Source organism: Dama dama, chromosome 13, assembly GCF_033118175.1.
Source record: "Dama dama isolate Ldn47 chromosome 13, ASM3311817v1, whole genome shotgun sequence".
Classification (NCBI taxonomy): Eukaryota; Metazoa; Chordata; class Mammalia; order Artiodactyla; family Cervidae; genus Dama; species Dama dama.
This window is the reverse complement of record NC_083693.1, coordinates 32,855,315-32,877,937: the sequence shown is the minus strand read 5'-3', so window position 1 is coordinate 32,877,937 and position 22,623 is coordinate 32,855,315. Positions and strand designations below refer to the sequence as shown.

General features: G+C 44.5%; 1 protein-coding gene and 1 pseudogene across 1 annotated transcript in view; one reads left to right on the top strand and one right to left on the bottom strand.

Moving 5' to 3' along the window:
• The first annotated feature begins 1,015 nt into the window (after positions 1–1,015).
• Positions 1,016–22,623, top strand: part of ADAMTSL3 (ADAMTS like 3) — a 371,458-nt gene continuing 349,850 nt past the window's right edge. The window contains exon 1 of the mRNA XM_061158827.1: positions 1,016–1,121. Coding sequence (XP_061014810.1) covers positions 1,053–1,121 — 69 coding nt within the window. The 5' untranslated portion in view covers positions 1,016–1,052. The remainder of the gene's footprint in view (positions 1,122–22,623) is intronic.
• Positions 1,801–6,127, bottom strand: LOC133068435 (6-phosphogluconolactonase-like; annotated as a pseudogene).

Sequence of the window (22,623 nt, the reverse complement as noted above, 5' to 3'; positions counted from 1 at the left end):
GGGCGCGGGGACCGCCAGGCGGCGGGTACTCGGAGGAGGAGTGCACGCTGGGGACTGCTGGTGCGAGCGAGCGAGGGGGGCGCACCGTCCCAGGGCCCCGCACTGGCCGCCTCCCTTCGGCCCAGAGTCGCCGCCTCAGGTCGGAAACAGCAGCACATTTGCGGATCGCATTAGGCCAGGCCCTTAATGCTTTCTCCAGATGGAGAGAAGCCACCGACCCGCCCCCGGACACCAGCTCGCCAAGGCGCCCGCGAGGCGAAGCGAGAGGCGAGGGTGACCTCGGCTTTTCCAGGCTCGACCCATCCTGATTTCCCTGCAAACCGTCAGGAGGACGCCGAGGAAGGCCCGCGCTGCCCTCCAGCTTCGCGCTTGTTTGCCCTCACCTGCTTTTAGGAGATTGTTCTCGTTGGCTTCTCCAAGGCTGTACCCTCTGAACCCCTCCTCACTCAGCTCTCTGGCTGCAGGGCGGGGGCTCCGAGGAGGATGAACGGTGTCTTCTGGTGGGGAAAGCCTCGAACTAGCAGAAGACCTGCATTCCAGTCCTAGAATGGTCACTGTCTTGCGGTGTGATCTTAGGCAGGTTCCTTCCCCTCTCTGGGTTGGCTTAGTAGGGCTTAGACTCATTTGTGCCTGAAGTAGCAGAAGCTGGCAGGTGCCCTAACCCTTGGCTCCACGCTGGCTTCCCTGAGTCGGATGCCAACAGCCACACCCTACTGCTGACAAATGGGCTGGGAAGTGGTTGGTGCAGAGATGGCTTGGCTTTTGGAGGGCTGGAGGTATGGGCTGCACCGTGCAGGCAGGTCTAGCTGCGCTCCTGACTTTGACATGGACTCCTCCTAAAGAGAGCCCCAGACAGCCTGTACTCTACAGTAGGTAGCTCCATCCAGGGCCAACACAAAGCTTTCCAAGACAGTATGTGGGGCTCAGGGTTCCTCCCTCTGTTGATCTGGTAAGTCATGAGTGCTGCCACTGCTGGGTCTGGAGCTGAATGGAAACCAAATCTTTCCTTCTCTTTAGGCTACGAGTGAGACGCCCCCAGGAGACCCGACCCCATGGCCTCCCGGAAGAGCCCCTGGTGGCTGCTAATGTGGCTGATCTTCATGCACTCTGCCCTCCTGCAGGTAATAAGATGGGGAAGAGGAATGGTAGGCATCCCTCAGTTTACTTAGGAGTATTATTCTAAATCATGTAAGATGTGGTATGACTGATGTTAATCGCATACCAAAGAGAATCTAATTTTGTTTCTTACCTCCAGCAAATGGTATTTCTCATTGCCTTAGCTACAAGAATAATCCAATCCCTTGGGTCCTCTCTGAGTCCTAATATCACAGTGGATACTATATACAAGGGGTGACTTGGGGCTGTGATGGATCCTGTCTGTTTCAGTCTGGAATGGCTGTCTGCATGTGCCCTGGAGAGGCACATGTCTGCTGGAGGCCAGGGCATGGTGAATGGGCAGAGCCCAGGTTCTGGCCTTAGCTCAGCCACTAAATAAGTATTCTGTGTGTATGTCCATCAACACATATTATACTGTTTTGTAGTTCTTTTTGCCCTTTCTTTCTCCCTGTCTTCCCTTTTTCCCCTTTCCCTCCCTCTTTCTTTCTTTATACACACAAATACTCTTTCTAATAACTGAGTCACCTAGAGTCACGGCACATAGCCTGAGCCCCCTGGCAGCACTGGTGGCCACACCCTTTCAGCTTCCACCGGCACAACAATGCTTTTCTAAAATGAAGTCTGCAGTGGGCTGGCAGCGGGTTCCAGCCCAGCTACTGGGGCTGTAGCCTCTCTTGGTGCCGGTTACAAAGTGGAATACTTCTTGAGAGGCAAGGTCAGGAGTGGGGATGCTCCCTCTTCCGGAAATCAGCAAAGTCTCCCTGTGCAAAGCTGGACCAGGGTGGTGGAGACCGGTTTTCCTCCTCATCCTCCCAAATGCGCTTTAGAATGGCTGCCTTGCCTGCTCCACTGGCCACGAAGATGACAGTTTAAGCTGTGTTCAGCAGGGAAGTGTGAGGGTCCTGCGCTGCCGAGGTGGCTGGGGGAATCGCCGATGGGGGTGACTCCTGATCATGCAGGAGATTGGGGTCTGGGGAGGGTGAGCAGGGGGCTGCTGTTGGGATCTACACCCAGAATCAACAGATTGAAAACCGGAATGGAATCCCTTAGGAAGGCCAGTCTCAGCTTCTTCTTGGCGCAATTCTCAGCTGCTGCCGCCTCAAGCAACTTGGGGCCAGTGGTGATCACTTGGCTGGTGGGGCTGGGCTGCATGGCGAGCAGGTGGGTCCTGTAGAGGCTGTCTGGGCTTTCGGATTGCTGGAGGGGAAGGGCACGAGGTGCTTGTTGGAGAAGCCCAACGTCCAGTGAGGAGGCTGGCGGACCTGGTGGGCGAGGCAGCAGTGGCCCATGGCTCAGAGCCCCCACATCCAGATGAGGATGCCAGCAACAGGCCAAGTGCAAAGCCGCCCACTGTACTACTGGTTGTGCCAGCAACCAGCCCAGCTCCTGCGGGCCCGGAAGATGGAGTGGAGGCCACCAATATGCCTGCCCTATGCAGCCTTTCTTTAGTCTCTTGTCTTTCTCACCAGTCTAGGGGGGACAGCTCTAGCACTGTATCATCATATACTTCCTGGGCAGATGCCAACAAAGGAAGGAAGTTTGCCTTGCCTGAGAGGCAATTGGGAATAGCTGAGACTGTGGCAAAGTTGATGGTACCTTCTCCATCTCTTAAGGGCAGCCTCTACTCAATTCCAGCCATCATTGCCAAATGAGAGTGCAAACTCAGAATTGCTGGATCATATTGTTGCTCTAGATAGCTAGTGATCCAGACCTCCTATGTGATCTCCCAGTTTTTAAAGGGTTGAAAGCCAGACAAATGTATTTGTAGACTGGATTCAGCCAAGCAGTTTGTTGATGATTTAGGCGCTAACTCGTGTCCGACTCTTTGCACCTCATGGACTGTAGCCCGTCAGGCTCCTCTGTTCATGGGATTTCTCAGGCAAGAATACTGGAGTGGGTTGTCATTCCTTTCTCCAGGGGATCGTCGAGCCCAGGCATCGAACCTGGGTCTCCTGCATTGCAGGCAGTCTGCTGCAATTGCATGTGGATTGCATGTGGATTCTTTACTGACTGAGCCACCAGATAAGATGCAGAGCAAGATCTCCTGGCTGTCCAGTGGTTAGGACTTCGCCTTCCAGTGCAGGGGGTGTGGGTCTGATCTCTGGTAGGGGAGCTAGGATCCCACATGCCCTGTGAGACTGAAAGACCAAAACATAAAACAGAAGCAGTTTTGTAACAAATTCAATGATGACTTTAAAAATGGTCTGCATCAATAAAACCTTTAAAAAATAATAAAGCGCAGAGCACATCTAAGTATTTTGTCCTGAGAGCTGCTGCAAACCCATACCGCACCCTGTGTGAGTTAGAACATGCTGGTCCATTCGGTATCTTGTGTGAATTAGAACAAGGCAGCCCCTCCCTAATCATGTAACTTGTCATCACATGGCTTAGTGGCCTCTGCACTCTCAGGGTCTGGCAAAGGGCCTGATGCTTAATAAGGCTCTAACATCTCTTAGATGGGCTTGTGCACATAAATAAAGAGATACACCCTGAGAGAGATTAATCAGACCTCTCTGCTTCACATTTCACTCTCGGACTTAGTGTTTCTAAGGCCCCTTTCAGCTCCAGTGTCCCATGATTTCTGTGACTCATACAGAACTGGTTAGTGAGGCACAGCTTCTCCCCCATTATTCACTTTATTGATGCTTCCCCATCCACATTTTAATAGATAGCTTTTATTAGAACAGATGTAAATCTTTTCAGGGTAATCTTAGGATTTCTGTAGTCAGTGAGGTATAGCGTTGGGGCATGGTGGGTGGAGACTTTCTTTTCCATCTCTTCAGACCTGAAACAGAGATTTGTTCCTGGTCAAATGGGGCTGAGGCGTCACAGCACGGGGTTTCATTTTGTTTTCTTCCACTCTATAAAATTAAAATGAGCTTTGAGGCAGTCTGTTGACCTTTGGCCAAGGGCAGTGTCTTCCCAGCTTGAATCACTCACTGACCTCTTTTGAATTTTTCCGTATCTGTGTGGCTTGGCAGTGTTGTTTCCATGTATGGGGCAGTGTGTGCACAGGAGGTTGTAAATGGAGATTTCAGGCTAGTTGTCTTTATCATTTGCAGCATCAGCTGTTGGAATCCCAGCTGCACCACTTCAAGGCCTGTTATACAAACATCTCTGCATCTCAGTGTCCACGTTTGTAGAGAGGGGGTGCCTACCTCACAGACTTTTCTGGAGGAGTTAATCCATTGTGAACGGGAAAAAAAAAAAAAAGCTGTCTGGCATGACTTCCCAGGTGGCTCAAAGGTAAAGAATCTGCCTGCCAGTATAGGAGATGTGGGTCTGATCCCTGGGTCAGGAAGATACCCTGGAGAAGGAGATGGCAACCACTCCAGTATTCTTGCCTGGAGAATCCCATGGACAGAGGAGTCTGACAGGCTACAGTCCATGGAGTCACAAAGAGTGAGACACGACTGACTGAATGACTAAACGACAACATGTAGTAAAAGCCCTTGATATATTAACCTTTTAAAGCAAATGTTGTTGTCATTCAGTTGCTGAGTCATGTCTGATTCTGTGACCCCATGGAGTGCAGCATGCTAGGCTTCCCTGCCCTTCACTATCTCCCAGAGTTTGCTCAAACTTGTGTCCATTGAGTCGGTGATGCCATCCAACCATCTCATCCTCTGTCGTCCCCTTCTCCTTCTGCCCTCAATCTTTCCCAGCATCAGGGTCTTTTCCAATGAGTCGGCTCTTCGCCTCAGGTGACCAAAGTATTGGATCTTCAGCTTCAGCATTAGTCCTTCCAGTGGATATTCAGGGTTGATTTCCTTTAGGATTGACTGATTTGATGGCCTTCAAACAAGCCAAGTGCCTGTAATTTCTGCTGGGGAACTGTAGGGGGCACCCAAGAGGCATCGAGAGAATACTGCAGAGGCTGGGAGGTGGGACTTGATCTTCTCAGGGAAGGATCTTGCAGCTGTGGGTGGTCCCATCACAGGGCCTGGGTGAATGTTATAGTGAAGGCTCAATCAGTTTCTGCTCCTACCGGAGGGTTGGACGCTTGGTTATCTCTTTAGTGCCAGCCTGGATTTGTTTCAAAGCTGCCCCTCCTCTGAGGATTTGGTTGTTTGGGGGGCCCTTGGAGTCTTCTTTTAAAAATAATAAAAAAATTTTTTTTTTGCCACACCACATGGTATGTAGGATCTTAGTTCCTTGACCAGGGATTGAACCCATGCCGCCTGCATTGGAAGCATAGAGTCTTAATTAATCACTGGACAGCCAGGGAAGTCCCCTTGGGGTCGTCTTTAGTCTCTCTCAGATGGTAAAAGCATCTGCCTACAATGCAGGAGACCTGGGTTCGATCCCTGGGTTGGGAAGATTCCCTGGCGAAGGAAATGGCAACCCACTCCAGTACTCTTGCCGGGAAAATCCCATGGACGGAGGATCCTGGTAGGCTACAGTCCATGGGTTCTCAGAGAGTCCGCAGACACGACTGAGCGACTTCACATTCACTTTTCCGTATAAGTGCTGCCACCACCATGCTGAAACTGAAGCTCCAGTACTTTGGCCACTTGATGTGAACAGCTGACTCACTGGAAAAGACCCCAATGCTGGGAAAGACTGAGGGCAGGAAGAGAAGGGTATGACAGAGGATGAGATGGTTGGATGGCATCACTGACTCAATAGACATGAATCTGAGCAAATTCCAGGAGATAGTGAAGGACAGGGAAGCCTGGCGTGCTGCAGCTTATGGGGTAGCAAAGAGTCAGACACGACTGAGCAACTGAACTGAACTGAATGAATCATTCTGGGTGTTTTTTGGCTGCATTAGGTCTTCTTTGCTGCACGTGGGCTTTGCTGCAGTTGGCTGATGGAGAGTTAATAGCCCTGTGAGGCTGAGATACAAGGAGGAAGGGATGTGCCAATTCACTTAATAAAAACTAGATTATCTTTATTGAATCAGCTAAAACTGAAGCCTTTATAATCACTGACCACAATAATCGTGATAGATTGCAGAGCAAGCCATGAGGTCGGCAGCCTCGTGTTTTCCTAACTCGCTCTTGACCATTTCTGGAGGAGCTCTCTGTTCCCTTCAGTCAGGCAGCTGGAGAGGCCTCCGCTCTTCCTGTCATGCCCTGGCCCTGGATGCTTCCTGTTGCTCTGGGCCTTCTCCTCAGGGACCCAGATCTTCCCTGAGAAGACAGCTGCTGCTGTTCCAACCCTCTTCCAGCCTTCTTCATTGAGAAGTCTCAGCTCAGGCAGATATAAACACAGAGCCAGTCATGGTCTCCAGCAATGCTTGGCCAAATCCAATCTGTTTCCATGCCTCCATGCACTCTTGGGCAAATTCACTTGCATTTATTTTTTAAAAATTTTTATTTATTTATTTATTTTTAGAGTTTTGGCTGTGATGTGTCTCCATTGCTGTACACGGGCTTTCTCTAGTTGTGGCGAGTGGGGGCTACCCTCCAGTTGTGGTGTGCGGGCTTCTCACTGCAGTGGCTTCTCTTGTGGAGCGCAGGCTTTAGGGTCCATGGGCTTCAGTTGTTGCTGCTCCCAGGCTCTAGAGAACAGGCTCTGTAGTTGTGGCACATGGATTTAGTTGCTCTACGGCGTGTGGGATCTTCCTGGACTGGGGATTGAACCTGTGTCCCCTGCATTGGCAGGTGGATTCTCAACCACTGGATCACTGAAGAAACCCTGCATTTATTAAAAGTCCAGTCCAATTTAAAATTTCAGTTCCCCACTTGATTTAAATCTCATCTCCCTTCTGTCTAGTCTAGCCTTAACACTGGGCTCCAGGTAACTGAAGTGGGGTTGTACTGGGGTCCATTCTCCTCTCACCTCAACCAGTGGTGAGGACTGGTTTGGATATCTTTCTTCCTTTTAGTTACTCTGGGCCCAGCTTTCCTGAACTTGGAAGCGAGGAGAGGGGATGGGGAGAAGGGCAAACAGCTGTTAACTGGATGCCGCTGTCTGGCCCTTGTCATCATCTGTCTGGCTCTCACTGACTCTCTGCCCTGCTGGGCGGCACGTGTGAGTTCTTCAGAGGGTTCTGCAGTGCCTGCCTGTTCTGAAGCAGGAGGCCCAGCTCCGGTGTGTCTCATACTGCCGGGATCCTCTTCCAGGCAGCCCAGTTGAGTGGATGCTGGCAGAATGGTTTGAATCCAGATCCTTTGGTGTTGACCACTTGATCCATGGGCTTCCCTGGTGGTTCAGTGGTAAAGTGTCTGCCCGCCAATGCAGGAGACACAGGAGACTCAGGTTCGATCCCTAGCTTGGGAAGATCCTCTGAAGAATGAAGTGGGAACCCATTCCAGTATTCTTGCCTGGAGAATTCCATGACAGAGGATCCTGGAGGGCTACGGTGTTCATACGCTTGTTGTGCAGATGGTGAGGGTAGAGGCTCCAGCGCTGCCTCCTCCCTGTCTGGCCAGCTCCCTTCAGTTCTCCAGTCTGTCTCTGCCAGGACAGAGCAGTGGATCCAGTCTAAGCTGCTGCCCACCTGGAGAGTGGATCGACAGTCCCTCCTTGCAGGGATCCCTGATCTCGATGAGTGATTCTTTTTTTTTTTCTTCAGTGCATCTCAGTTCTCCTTCTTAGAGGGGAAGGAGTGAGGTGCTGGCTGGTGTCCTTTCTTAAGGAACTCCAAGGGAGAGATCCACCTTATGTTGGTAGTTCTCTTTATTTTTTCTTATACATTTTTTAATATATTTTTTTTTATGTGGACCATTTTTTAAAAAGTCTTTATTGAATTTGTTATAATATTGCTTCTGTTTTATGTTTTGGTTTTTTGGCCACAAGGCATGTGGGCCCTTAGCTTCCTGATGAAGGGTTGACCCTGTGCCCCCTGCAGTGGAAGGCAAATCTCAACCACTGGACCCCCAGGGAAAGCCTGGTAGTTCCTTTTAGAATGTGGATACTTAGATCCTCTTTGTCATCTGCTTTGCCCCCTAAATTCCAGTGTTTTGGCATTGAGAAAAGTCCCTGTAAATATTTTGATAGATACCAATTCTAATCGATAGAACTGATTTTAATTGGTTCTAATCCTAGGGCTGGGGCTTCCTAGGTGATGCAGTGGTAAAGAATCTGCCTGCCAATGCAAGAGACACAGGTTCGATCCCTGGGTCAGGAAGATCCCCTGGAGGAGGGCATGGCAACCCACTCCAGTATTCTTGCCTGGAGAATCCCATAGACAGAGGAGCCTGGTGGGCTACACCACAATCTTTGGTGGCTCAGTGGTAAAGAATCTGCCTGCAATGTAAGAGACCTGGGTTTTATCCCTAGGTTGGGAAGATCCCCTGGAGAAGGCAGTGGCAACCCACTTCAGTATTCTTACCTGGAGAATCCCATGAACAGTGGAGACTTGCAAGCTACAGTCCATGGGGTGGCAAAGAATCAGAAACGACTTGACGACTAAACAACAGCCATAGCAAGTGAACATTTTTGATCATTTATTTGAATGCATGGGTTTCCGACTCTTTGTGACCGTATGGACTGTAGCCCACCAGGCTCCTTTGTCCATGGGATTTCCCAGGCAAGAATACTGGAGTGGGTTGCTATTCCCTCCTCCAGGCAGTCTTCCTGACCCGAGGACTGAACCAGCGTCTCCTGCACTGGCAGTCGAATTCTTTACCATCTGAGCCATAGTCTTGTCTCTGACTCTTTCTAAAAGCTTAGTTCCAGAGTTCTGCTGTTCACCCTCATGCTCTCCCCTGGCAGCCTCAATCACTCTGCTGGTTTTTCTCTCCAGAGGCTCCTGCCTGGGGTTATCATCTGAGGAACCAAGTCTCATAGTGATTCAGGCTTTCAAAGATAGGCTTTTAATATTCTCTTCAAATAGGATTTTATCTACATTGAAAAGATAAAAAAGTGTGTATTTTTATATCAACTGTTAAATGTAAACATTGGAAATAAAACACAATTTTGATAACTTCTTCCCCCACCCTCCCTCACTCTTTTTCTCTCTTTCTCCCTTCCTTCCTTCTTTCCATTCTTTCTTTCTCTTTCTTCCTTTCTCTCTTGTTTTCTCTCTCTTCCTTCCTTTCTCCTTTCCTCCATCCTTCCCTCCCTTTCTCTCTCATTTTCCTTTTTTCTCTCTCTCCCTTTCTTTCTTCCTCCCTCCCTCCCTTCTCTCTCTCTTTCTTCCTTTCTTCTTGGTGACCTCACTAAAATGGGAGAGGCCCAGTATCTCTGAGAGGTTTCTGCCTGCCTCTTCCATGAGCTGCAGATTAATATACCCATGAACTGCTGCATGCTTCCACCAGGATATCCCTTGGAGGCCCCAGTACTCCCTAAACAGAAGTCCTCCCCACCCACCTAGCTCTGTCTCAGTGCCCGGATTCTCCATGTTCTGCTCGTTTGACCCAGACTCCCTGGTCTCTCTGGAGCCCTTCTTCTCAATTGCCCCTGCCCCATACCCCTCAACTTCCCTTTTTCCATCTCAGAAATGGTCCTTCATTCAGTTTTGTCCTCTTGGTTTCCACTGACACTAAATTTGAAGAGTAAGATATTTCACAGCATGGAGTATGAAGTAAAGATAAACAAAGTTAGTCTGTGGCTACACTGGAGAGGACCTTGCCAAGCATGCTAAATAAATAAATGATAAAGAGGGCTTGGCTCAGTACGGAAGCATTGGGCATTGATCAGGAGGTGATGGGAGAGATGCTATTAAGAGTCCGTTGGAGGGACTTCCCTGCTGGTCCAGTGGCTAAGACTCCACACTCCCAGTGCAGGGGTCTGGATTCAATCCCTGGTTGGGGAAGTAGATCTCGAATACCACAACGAAGAGTTCGCATACTGCAACTAAATATCCCAGATCCTGTGTGCTGCAACTAAGACCTGGAACAGACAAAGAACTAAATAAATAAATATTTAAAAAATTTTAGAATGACTCCATTGGACCACTAGGAGCACATTCGAGTCAGAGATACTTGGGACATTGTTGGTACCAGTGCAGGTTGGTGATGATGAGAACTTTAACTGTTCATAAGAGTACGTGGGATGAGAGATGGGGGTTAAGTGGGGAGAGGAGTGGGGGAGTTAGTCATTGACCAGAGGGTGTGATTCTGGGCACCATTTTAGAGCCTGAAAGGATAGAACTTGACTAGTGATCATGTGGGATTGAGAGAGAACAAAGGAAGTATGGAAGATTCCTTTAGGTTTTGAGCTTGCTTTAGGAACACATCAGGGTGAAAATTCACCCCAATCTTGGGAAATTGTCAGTTATGTTTGAAGGAGTCGTTTTGGGGCAAGCTGTGAATTGCAAAAGATGAGGCACTGAATAAAGAAAATAGGTAATACTCTTTGAGAAGGGAACCAGGATCATTAGAAAGGTTTTAAGGAGCAAAGTGAACACTTCAGTATATATGCATTCCAAAGGGAAGCAGTCAGGAGAAAGGGAGGGATTAAGGATCCAAGAGGAAAAAACCAATTATATGCAACAGTTTCATAACAGGAGAAAAAAAAAAAAAAACAGGCAATGTTTCCCCTCCACATTGCTAATGGGTCTTAAAGCAGCAAAGCTAACATCTTATGGAAACCACATTTCAAGGTCTATGATTGTGATTGCTCTCAGTTTATTTTTACAAAGATGCTAATTTCCATAAATAGCATGGAAGCATAAAGCAATTTCCCCTCCAAGTATTTTATGCAATTACTTTCTGGACTTTGTCAGCACTGAACAGCTCCAGCCAATGTATGCTATAAATTATTGTGGTCAAATACTCAGAAATGCATTTGTTCCCTAAGCCTTCATTTATAAATATAATAGCATGTTATGTTGAAAAAAATTTTTTTAAAAAGGAAGAATAAGTATTTTATTAATAAAAACTCATTGTTAGTATTAAAGGAATCTGAATTCCCTTCACTCTCTCTTTTGAAATTTCATTTTTTTCTCCTGATTTAAAAGCACAAAACATACTCATTATAAAAAATGTGGAAAATACAGGAAAGGACAAAGATGAACAAAATCACCTTTCATTCTAACAGTTGTTAGGATTTTGTTGTATATATTTCCAATATTCTTAGTAGTAGCATATATGTGTGTCTTTTAAAAAGTGGTTACACTGTATTTGGATAACTTTGTAAAGATATAACAATATGAAGCATATTTCTATGTATTAGATATTTTTATATTTATTCTCACATTATAATAATATTTAATGTCTTCATAATATTGCATCATTTGGTGTGCTATATTTTATTAACTAATTCTTTACTGCTGAACATTTAAGTTCATTAGTTTTTTTGAACTTGCAAATAATGCTACTGTGAAAATATGTTTGCAGATCCATCTTTGCTCATAATTGTGATTATTTTCTTTGAATACATTTCTAGGAAAATGTATTTGTTGAAGCAACATCTTGGGGTCAAAAACTATGTGCAGTTGTAAGACCTTTGATTTATGCTATCAAATTGCTTTTCATGGGACTTCCCTGGTGGTTCAGTGGCTAAGACATAAGCTCCCAATGCGGGGGCCCATGTTTGATCCCTGGTCAGGGAAATAGGTCCCAAATGCCACAACTAAATATACCACATGTCACAATGAAGACTGAGGATAGCTTGTGTCACAACTAAGACTCAGCACAGCCAGATGAATAAATAAATATTTTTTTAAAAAATTGCCTTTCAGAAAGCATCTACAAAAATGTCATCTTACTTCACAGTAGTTGGCAGTGTAAGATTTAAGGAAATCTTAGTAGTGAAAGATTCTTAAAAATACTTTAGGGTCATTTGTATTACTGCTTTTGTGTATGGTCTCTTTGAGGAATTAGAAATAGAATAAAAGATTTTATTTTCATATTTTTGCCCATTTTTCAACTGAGAATTTCTCATTAACCTGTGTGTGCCTTTTATAGATAAAGAATATTAGTCTTTTGTCCTTAATATATTGCAAATGATTTCTCTGTTGTATCATTAGTATTTTCATTTTATTTATGTTTTTTTGATGAACTGACATTTAAAATTTTCAAGTTACCTACTCTAGAAGTCTCTTTTAAAAATATTTATTTATTTATTTGGCTGCGTTGAGACTTAGCTATGGCACATAGATTCTTCCTTGCTGGCATTACCTTAAGTCATGTGGGGTCTTAGTTCCCCGACCAGGGATCAAACCTGTGTCCCCTGCATTACAAGGCCAATTCTTAACCACTGGACCACCAAGGAAGTCCCCGGGGGTTTTTTGAGAATCTCACAACTGTTGAATTTTGAAAATAAAAGGAAGATGTGACTCTAGAGAAAAGGAAAGAGCATCTTTAATAAGAGAAGGAGTCAGGCAACAACGCGATATGGAAGCTGTTGACTAGCCTGGTTCATTCCCTCACACCTCATGTCCTTCTCCGGCTGTTCTTTAGCAAATAGTCGCTCCTAGGACAGAAACAAGTGAAAGCAAGGCAGTAAGCAACTGGGGACGTGCTTTGGGTACAGAATGAGTACTCTCGGAGATGAACTAGAAAACACACATGATTAAAAATAAATGATAACAAAGGAGACCTAACAAACGTATAGTTAATATTTCTCAATAAGAACAGAAAAAATTCAACAACATAATCAAATAAAACTTTTCTCACTCTTTTTCTTCAGGTCTTTATCAATCTTGATGCTGCAGTTTTTGGCCCTGATTAGAGTATTACCGAAGAGAACTTGGGGCCAATCTGATTTTTAACCCTTGTTTGTGTCTCACTTTTCTGCCGTGATACATACATGATTTCTTCCTTATCCTGGAATCCATATTTTCACCTGGACATGATGTAGATAATTTTTAACCTTCATAAGCATGTACATGTGTTTCCGGAAAGGTTTTTTTATTTTAGTGTGCTCTTCAAATCTGTAATGTTTTTATTTTTGCCATTTTTTCGCTAAACTCACTTCTTCTGTCATCTTAAAATGTTTACTTGTATTTATTTTTTAAAATTGGAGTATAATTGCTTTACAATGTTGTGATAGAAAAAATGTCTTTTTTTTTTTAACTCTTGTATTACTTCTTGAACTTTTTAAAAGCAAGATCAGATTCTTTATAATTTATTTGGAGTAATTTATCTAGCGATACATGTTCATTGATTGCATTTTTCTTATTTTTTTTCTATTTTTAAAACTTTGTATGCATCAGTCTTGTGAGGATTCTGTTCCAAAAGGGATTCTCTTTATAACGAGGCTCTGCCCCACATGTCTGTCATCTTTCTCATCAGACTAGCAGGCTAAGAAGAGCATGTTCTTCTCTTGGTGATGAAAGAGACACATGAAAGCAAGTCCAAGAGTACAAGGGTTTTCCTTATGCATTCTGCTTATGTCATTTCTGTAAAATCCCACTGGCCAAAGCAACTCATGTAGAAGACTGTCAAAGGGAAGGGCAGAGCAGGTTATATGGCCAAATCCAAAATTATTGGAGTGGGCTAGATAAAGAAGATTGGTATATATACACACACAATGGAATACAATGGAATATTACTCAGCCACAAGAAGGATGACGTAGTGCCATTTTGAGAGATGTGGCTGGACCTAGAGAGTTTCATACAGAGTGAAGTAGGTCAGAAAGAGAAAAACAAATATTGTATAATACTGCTTGTATGTGAAATCTAGAAAAATGGTACAGATGAACTTATTTGCAAAGCATAAATAGAGACACAGACATAGAGAACACACAGACGTGGAACACGCAGACATAGAGAGCATAGAGAATGAGTGGACACCAGAAGGGGAGCTGGGGGCGGGATGAATGGGGAGGTTGGGATTGACATATATACACTACTCTGTATAAAGTAGAAAACTAATGAGAACCTACTGTATACCACTGGAAACTCTACTTAATGCTCTGTGGTGACCTAAATGGAAAAGAAATCCCAAAAGGAGGGGATATATGTACATGTATAGCTGATTCACTTTGCTATGCAGCAGGAACAACATTGTAAAACAACTATACTCCAGTAAAAATTAACTTAGAAAGATAAAAAATAAAGCTGCCTAAATTATAAGCCTCCCCCCAAAAAATCCCAACAAAATTATTGGAGTGGGCAAGTATGCTCCTCCCTTAGAGATTGTCTGAATGTGTGGAGTGAGGGGTGGGAGTGAATATTTTTGAATAATCTATTCTAATCTGGCAAAGCCAGGTAATATAGTAATATATACATATAAAGCCAGGTAATATACCTCATTTATTACCTCATGAGGTAATATACCTCAAATATTACCTCATGAGGTAATATAGTACCAGAGAGCAAGCTTCAGTAGCTACACTGACACCACCGTCACAAACTAATATGCTTGAACTGGGAAGGGTCTCAGTAATGAGGAACTGTAGCCAGGTCTCACCTCATGACATGAAGCTAGTGGCTTTCGTTATGAGGTAGGTGTGCCTATTAGAGCGGGAGGCTCTGACCCCTTCCTTCCTGTCTGGTCATTGTTGTTCAGTTGCTAAGTCATGTCTGACTGTTTGAGCCCCTGTGGACCACAGCACGCCAGACTCCTCTGTCCTCCACTGTCTCCTGGAGTTTGCTCAAATTCATGTCCATTGAGTCGGTGATGCTATCTAATCATTTCGAGCTCTGTCGCCCCCTTCTCCTGCCTTCAGTCTTTCCCAGCATCAAGGTCTTTTTCCAATGAGTCAGCTCTTCGCATCAGGTGGCCAAAGTATTGGAGCTTCAGTTTCAGTCCTTCCAATGAATATTCAGGACTGATTTCCTTTAGGGTTGACTAGTTTGATCTCCTTGCTGTCCAAGGGACTCTCAAGAGTCTTCTCCAGCACCACGTTTCAAAAGCATCAGTTCTTCAGTGCTCAGCCTTCTCTGTCTCACTCATAATTTTAACTCTAGCCCTAAACTTTGGTCTGTAGCAAGTAGAAATTTAAGAATTGATTCCTCTTAATCCTCTAGTTCAGTGTTACTTCAGCTTTTTAATTGTAGCTCACAGGAGGAAGTGCATTCTATTTTTAAAAACTTTTTATTTTTGAAAGATTTTTTAAAAATTGGAATATAGTTGCTTTACAGTGTTGTGTTGGTTTCCTCTGTACAGGAAAGTGAATCAGCTATATGTGTACATAGATCCCCTCTGTTTTGGATTTCCTCCCATTTACTTGACCACAGAGCACTGAGCAGAGTTCCCTTTTCTGTGCAGTAGTTCTCATCAGTTATCTATTTTATACACAGCAGTGTATCTATGTCAATCCCCATCTCCCAATCCATCCCACTTCCTCCTTGGTGTCCATACATTTGTTCTCTATGTCTGTCAAAGTGCATTTAACATCGTGACTCAATTCATGTATATATCTATGTATTCATATTTCTGGAACAAAAGTTTCAGAAAACAATGCTAATTCTTTCCATGAGTGGTTCACTATGGTATTTGTCTTTTATATCCATTCCATTCCAAGTGATTCTATGAAAAAATGGCTGGCTAAGACCCAATGAATTTCATCGCCCGTTAATGGGCTGTGTTTACAGTTTGAAAAAAACAAACAGTGCCTTAGTTCACAGTCTCCATTCTAGGGTTACTTTTGTGTATGTTGATCTCCTCCTCTGATATTTGGCTGGAAGGAGGGGGTTGAAAAATGAGGCTCCTAGCACAGCTTTTAAATTCTGGTTGGCCATCACCTAGTGTAGCCTGCTTTCCTGGGGTGCTATGTCCCCTCACTGAACCAACTATTGCCAGTGGTTTCCATTTAAAGCTACAGTTTCCAACATGATTGGTTATTAAGGTTCTTCAGAGCTATCTAGATGATCATATACTTCTCCTCCTCTGACCTTCTAGCATGATGAATCATATTAATAGGTTTTCTAATACTGAATCCTCCTTGTGTTCCCGGCATTAACTGTACTTGGCCATGACATACTGCCTTTTTAATATTCAGCTGGATTTGGTTTGCAAATATTTTGTTGAAAAGTACTACATCTGTATTCATAAGTAATGTTGGTTGGTGCTATATTTCCCAGGTTTTTAATATAAAAATTTTTGTTAACTTTGTAAAATGGATTGGAACATTTTCCATCATTTTTTCCTTTTCTGGATTAGTTTATATAGCACAGGAATAACCTATTCTTGGAAGGTTTGAAAGCAAAATAAATGGTAGTTTTACCTTGATAGTAAATGGGACCCAAGACCTTTTGGGGGAAGAAGTTCTTTGACAACTTTTTAAACATTTTTCTGTGATTACTGGATTATTCAGGTTTACTCCTGCTTCTTTAATTAATTTTAGTAATTTTTTGGACTTCCCTGATGGTCCAGGGGCTAAGACTTTGTGCTCCCAATGAAGAGGGCTTGGGTTCAATCCCTGGTCAGAGAATTAGGTCCTTCATGCCACAGCTAAAATTTTGCATGCTGCAACTAAAAATCCTGCATGCATGTAAACTAAGACCTAGCACAGCCAAATAAATGCATAAATATATATATATAAAGTTAGAAATTTTATAGGACAGAGGAAAGGGAAGTATTTTGTCATTTTTCAAACAAATTTGTAAATTATTTTGCTTTAATTTCTGATCTTTCCCTGCCCAGAGTATGCAGCCTATAAAGTTTTAAGTTTTTAAATGCTCAGTTTCGAAGTGCTCCATTTTATGAATGTGGCAAGCATATTTAACAATTCATTTTTTTCTAAACTTCTGTGAATACTGGACAGTGAATTTTATTCTGTGCATCAAGTAGTGTTGTTCTTGTGTATCCCTTTTCTTTCTTCATTGGTTCTTTCTGTCTCCTCACTCCCCACACTAATTCCTATTTAGTTCTAGAGGGGAATGGTCTGTCTCTTTATTTTTCCACCCTTTGATTTTACTGATCTTTGTCTTCAGGAACTCACCAGCTCCTTGTCTAGCTGTTTTTGTTCACAGAGCTCATTCTTTCCTGAAGAGGAATAATGGGTCCAGGTGTTGGCTAAGATTGAACCCTGCTTCCCTATTTTCTGATCTTGCCTCTTGGTTGCTTTGTAGTTTTTTAGGATAAATAATGAAATCTTCAACATGTTTATTCACAAGTATTTTTCTTAGTTACCAAGTTGTGCCTGTTCACACTCCCACTCTTGACTTAGGAGAGTGCCCTTCTCACTGTGTGTGTGTGTGTTCGTCTGACTCTTTGCAACCCCATGGACTGTAGCCCACCAGGCTCCTCTGTCCATGGGATTTCCCAGGCAAGACTAATGGAATGGATTGCCATTCCCTTCCCCAGGGGATCTTCCCCATCCAGGGATCAAACCCAAGTCTCCTGCATTGCAGGTGGATAATCTTTAATACCTGAGCTACCAAAGAAGCCCCTCTCACTGTATGGCCACCAGCATTTGATATTACTAAAAAATGTTGTCATTTTAGTAGCAGTCCAGACATTTTAAACTCTGTCACTATTAACATATATACACTACCATATGTAAAATAGATAGCTAGTGGGAAGCTGCTATATAGCACAGGGAACTCAGCTGGGTGCTCTGTGTTAATAACCTAGAGGGGTGGGGTGGAGGGGTGGGAAGGAGGTCCAAGACAGAGGTGATGTGTGTATACATACAGCTGATTCACTTCATTGTACAGCAGAAACTAACTCAGCATCGTAAAGCAATTCTGCTCCAATAAAATAAAGAACTGTCATCCTTAAATCTAGATAGAAATGGCCACCTTGGTTATGAGAGCAGGGAATTCTGAGTGGTGGTGTGCTCATTTAAAGGTACGTGTTAAGCTATGTTATAAAATGAATAAGAAATTAGTCTATAAGGAGGTCAAACCAGTCAATCCTAAAGGAAATCAACACTGAGTAGTCATTGGAAGAACTATTTCTGAAGGTGAAGCTCCAATACTTTGGCCACCTGCTTCGAGGAGCTGACTCATTAGAAAAGACCCTGATGCTGGGAAAGATTGAGGGCAGGAGGAGAAGAGGGTGGCAGAGGATGAGATGGTTAGATAGCATCACTGGACTCAATGGACATGAATTTGAGCAAACTCCAGGAGATAGTGGAGGACAGAGGAGCCTGGTGTGCTGCAGTCTATGGGGTCACAAAGAGTTGGACAGGACTTAAGGAATGAACAACAATAGCTATAAGTTATGGAAAGAGAGATCCGTACATATTAAAGTCCCCCAGATAAGGTGCCAGTCAGGGACGGGGATAAAACTATAAGCAAGACTTTGTGCTCAGTGAAATCTGGGGGGCAAGACTCTAGGAGAGTTTGGAAAGGAGAAAGCCCTGGGGTGCAGGCAGGGACTGTGAAGACTTTCTTCCTGCTTGATTTGGTTCTCTGGAGCCTAGGGGATGACCGTCCCCTTGCTGGGGTGGAAGGTGGAAGCCAGCGGTGGGGAGGAGCCAGACTGAATGCATGGGGGCAGGACCACCCTTCTGGAGAAAGGGTTGTTCATTTGCTGGCAATTATTGTAGTCACCCTTCACTGATGCTGAAACGGAAGAGAGGCAGGAATTGCTGGAATGGGCAGAGGGAAGTGGGTCCAATGCCCTGAAGCTGTTAAAGTGAAATTCCTTTCAGTGCAAACACTTCATACTGAGAACGTGGAGCTTCCTTTCCATGCAGTGGTGGTTGGTAGGACACCAGCGTATATATGGAATATACTTACTCCCTACCTCTGTGGCTCTCTGAGGGTGGCAGGCCCTCCCAGGACCCCAGCCGGTCCTTTGCCTCCCTCCTCAGGACAGGCTTGGTGGCCTGACATCTTGGAGGGAGCCCAGGAGCTCTGGACTGACCTGCAGGCCCTCCACCCGGTCCCTGGGAGGTCTGGCATGTGGCAGGCATCTGTGGTCACAGCCCTGGGAGGAGGGGCACCGGGGCTGCTCACTCTGTAAACACTTTCTGGGATGTGTTAGCAGCTCCCCTCATCAGAGCTGGGAAAGCATTTGGTGCACAGAGCAGGGAAGGAACGCGTGGAGTGGCCGGGGACTGTGCTCTGACGGGCTCTGTGCAGCCCCTGATGCAGGGAGGCCATTTGCTGGGTGATGCCCACTCTGCATCTGACTGATTCCTTGTGGATCCTTAGGAGATTCTTAGCAACCAGACACTTTAAAAATATATATTTTTTATTTTGGGGGGCTGCACTTTTCAGCATTCAGGCTCTTAGTTTCCCAACCAGGGATCAAACTCCTCTACAGTGGAAGCTCCAAGTCTTAACCATTTGACTTCCAGAGAATTTCCCCAGACACTCTTTTTTTTCTTTGCTGCTGGTTTTCTAGTTTGTTTTTATTTATGAAAATTTTTATTGGAATATAGTTTCTTGGCAATGTTGTGTTAGTGTCTGCTGTGCAGCAAAGTGAATCAGTGAGACGTTTACCTATGTCCACTGTTTTTTAGATTTCCTTCACACTTAGGTCACCACAGAGCGCTGAGTGGGGGGTCCCTGTGCTGTACTGCAGGTTCTCATTAATTATCTGTTTTATACATAGTAGTGTATATATATGTCAGTCCCAATCTCCCAGTTCATCCCCCTTGATATCCATAAGTTTGTTCTCTATATTTGTGACTCTATTTCTGCTTTGCAAATAAGGTCATTTGTACCGTTTTTCTAGATTCCACATATATGCATTAATATACAATATTTGTTTTTCTCTTTCTGACCTCACTCTGTATGACACGCTCTAGGTCCATCCACATCCCTGCAGATGGCACTATGTCGTTCCTTTTTATGGCTGAGTAATATTCCATTACATACAGGTACCACATCTTCTTTACCCATTCCTCTGTTGATGGACATTTAGGAGCAACCAGACACTCTGAAAGACAACTGAAAGTTTGGGGACAAGGGTTGGGAAACAGCCCAATCCATGCTAGGGAGCGAACTAGCCTCACTTTATTTTGTAGTTAATTGATTAAAGTGTCTAATAGATAGGCACATACTCATATATGTACACAGACAGAGCAATACATATTATATGCTAATATAACCCTTTATCTTTCTACAGTGGGACTTTGGTGAATCCCTCAAGTGTGACAGGCCACATGTCTCTGTCCTTTTTGGCCTCACTGCTGATTTGTTCCTGTATTGTCAGTTGATCTTTGATGCCTACCCCAGGACACAAGGTGTATCAAGGGAGCTTTGGCTCCCAAGGTTCTTCCTTGCCAGTACAGACAGATATTGAGTTTTTTTCCACTTCAGCAGTTACCAAAGGAAGCTTGTCTTTCAAAAGACACATGGAGGAACCTCCCTGGTGGTCCAGCGGCTAAAACTGTGCTCCCACTGCAGGGGGCCTGGGTTTGCTCCCTGGTCATGGAACTAGATCCTGCATGTCACAACTCAAGATCCTGCAAGCTGCAACTAAGACCCAGCACAGCCACATAAATAAATAAATATTAAAAAACAGACCCATGGCACACAGGACATGTGCATGTGCTAAGCTGATCCAATCGTGTACAACTATTTGTAACCCCATAGTCCACAGCCTGCTAGGTTCCTCTGTCCATGAAATTCTCTAGGCAAGAATACTGGAGTGCATTGCTGTGCCCTCCTCCAGGGGATCTCTATGACCCAGGGGACAACCCATGTCTCCTGTATTGGCAGGCAGGTTCCCTACCACTAGTGCCACCTGGGAAGCTTTTTTAGACTGTTATGTGGAAATACTGAGCTCAGAGCTTTGTTTGTAATTTAAGATTGTGAGATTAGCACATAATTCTGAGATTCAATGAATGAATCCATTGATTGACAATCCCTGAGGTCAAGATAGAAAGTCATCTTAATGAAAAGCTAGTATAAGACTAGAGTTGACAGGAAAAGTGCAAAGGGCACCCTAATGTGTGTTCAGTATTTATAATTCACAGATTCTTTCTTCTTTATTCATTGATAGTAAGGTGAATTTTGCTTTCCAGGTGGTGCTAGTGGTAAAGAACACACCTGCTGATGCAAGAGACAAAAGAGACATGGGTTCGATCCCTAGGTCAGAAATGTCTCCTGGAGATGGGCACAGCAACCCACTCCAGTGTTCTTGCCTGGAGAATCCCAAGGACAGAGGAGCTTGGTGGGCTACGATCAGTAGGGTCACAAACAGCTGGACACTACTGAAGTGACTTAGCATACACACACACACAAGGTGAATTTATGTAAAGGAGTTTTACTTCATTTCAGTTCAGTTCAGTTCAGTCGCTCAGTTGTATCTGACTCTTTGTGACCCCATGAATCGCAGCATGCCAGGCCTCCCTGTCCATCACCAACTCCCAGAGTCTACCCAAACCCATGTCCATCGAGTCGGTGATGCCATTCAGCCATCTCATCCTCTGTTGTCCCCTTCTTCTCCTGCCCCCAATCCTTCCCAGCATTAGGGTCTTTTCCAATGAGTCAACTCTTCACATGAGGTGGCCAAAGTATTGGAGTTTCAGCTTCAACATCAGTCCCTCCAATGAACACCCAGGACTGATCTCCTTTAGGATGGACTGGTTGGATCTCCTTGCAGTCCAAGGGACTCTCAAGAGTCTTCTCCAACAACACAGCTCAAAAGCATCAATTCTTCGGCACTCAGCTTTCTTCACTGTCCAACTTTCACATCCATACATAACTACTGGAAAAACCATAGCCTTGACTAGACGGACCTTTGTTGGCAAAGTAATGTCTCTGCTTTTTAATATGCTCTTTAGATTGGGCATAACTTTCTTTCCAAGGAGTAAGCATCTTTTAATTTCATGGCTGCAATCACCATCTGCAGTGATTTTGGAGCCCCCCAAAATAAAGTCTGACACTGTTTCCACTGTTTCCCCATCTATTTCCCATGAAGTGATGGGACCAGATGCCATGATCTTAGTTTTCTGAATGTTGAGCTTTAAGCCAACTTTTTCACTCTCCTCTTTCACTTTCATCAAGAAGGTTTTTAATTCCTCTTCACTTTCTGCCATAAGGGTGGTGTCATCTGCATATATGAGGTTATTGATATTTTTCCTCACAATCTTGGTTCCAGCTTGTGCTCCAGTCTGCCTGGCATTTCACATGATGTACTCTGCATATAAGTTAAATAAGCAGGGTGACAGTATACAGCCTTGATGTACTCCTTTCCTGATTTGGAACCAGTCTGTTGTTTCATGCCCAGTTCTAACTGTTACTTCTTGACCTGCATATAAATTTCTCAGGAGGCAGGTCAGGTGGTCTGGTATTCCCATCTCTTTCAGAATTTTCCTCAGTTTGTTGTGATCCACACAATCAAAAGCTTTGGCATAGTCAATAAAGCAGAAATAGATGTTTTTCTGGAACTCTCTTGCTTTTTCGATGATCCAACGGATGTTGGCAATTTGATCTCTGGTTCCTTTGCCTTTTCTAAATCCAGCTTGAACATCTGGAACATCTGTTGAAGCCTGGCTTGGAGAATTTTGAGCATTACTTTACTAGCGTGTGAGATGAGTGCAATTGTGCAGTAGTTTGAGCATTCTTTGGCATTGCCTTTCTTTGGGATTGGAATGAAAACTGTTTCCAGTCCTGTGGCCACTGCTGAATTTTCCAAATTTTCTGGCATGTTGAGTACAGCAGTTTCACAGCATCATCTTTTAGGATTTGAAATAGCTCAACTGGAAATCCATCACCTCCACTAGCTATGTTTGTAGTGATGCTTCCTAAGGCCCTCTTGATTGACTTCACACTCCAGGATGTCTGGCTCTAGGTGGGTGATCACACCATCATGGTT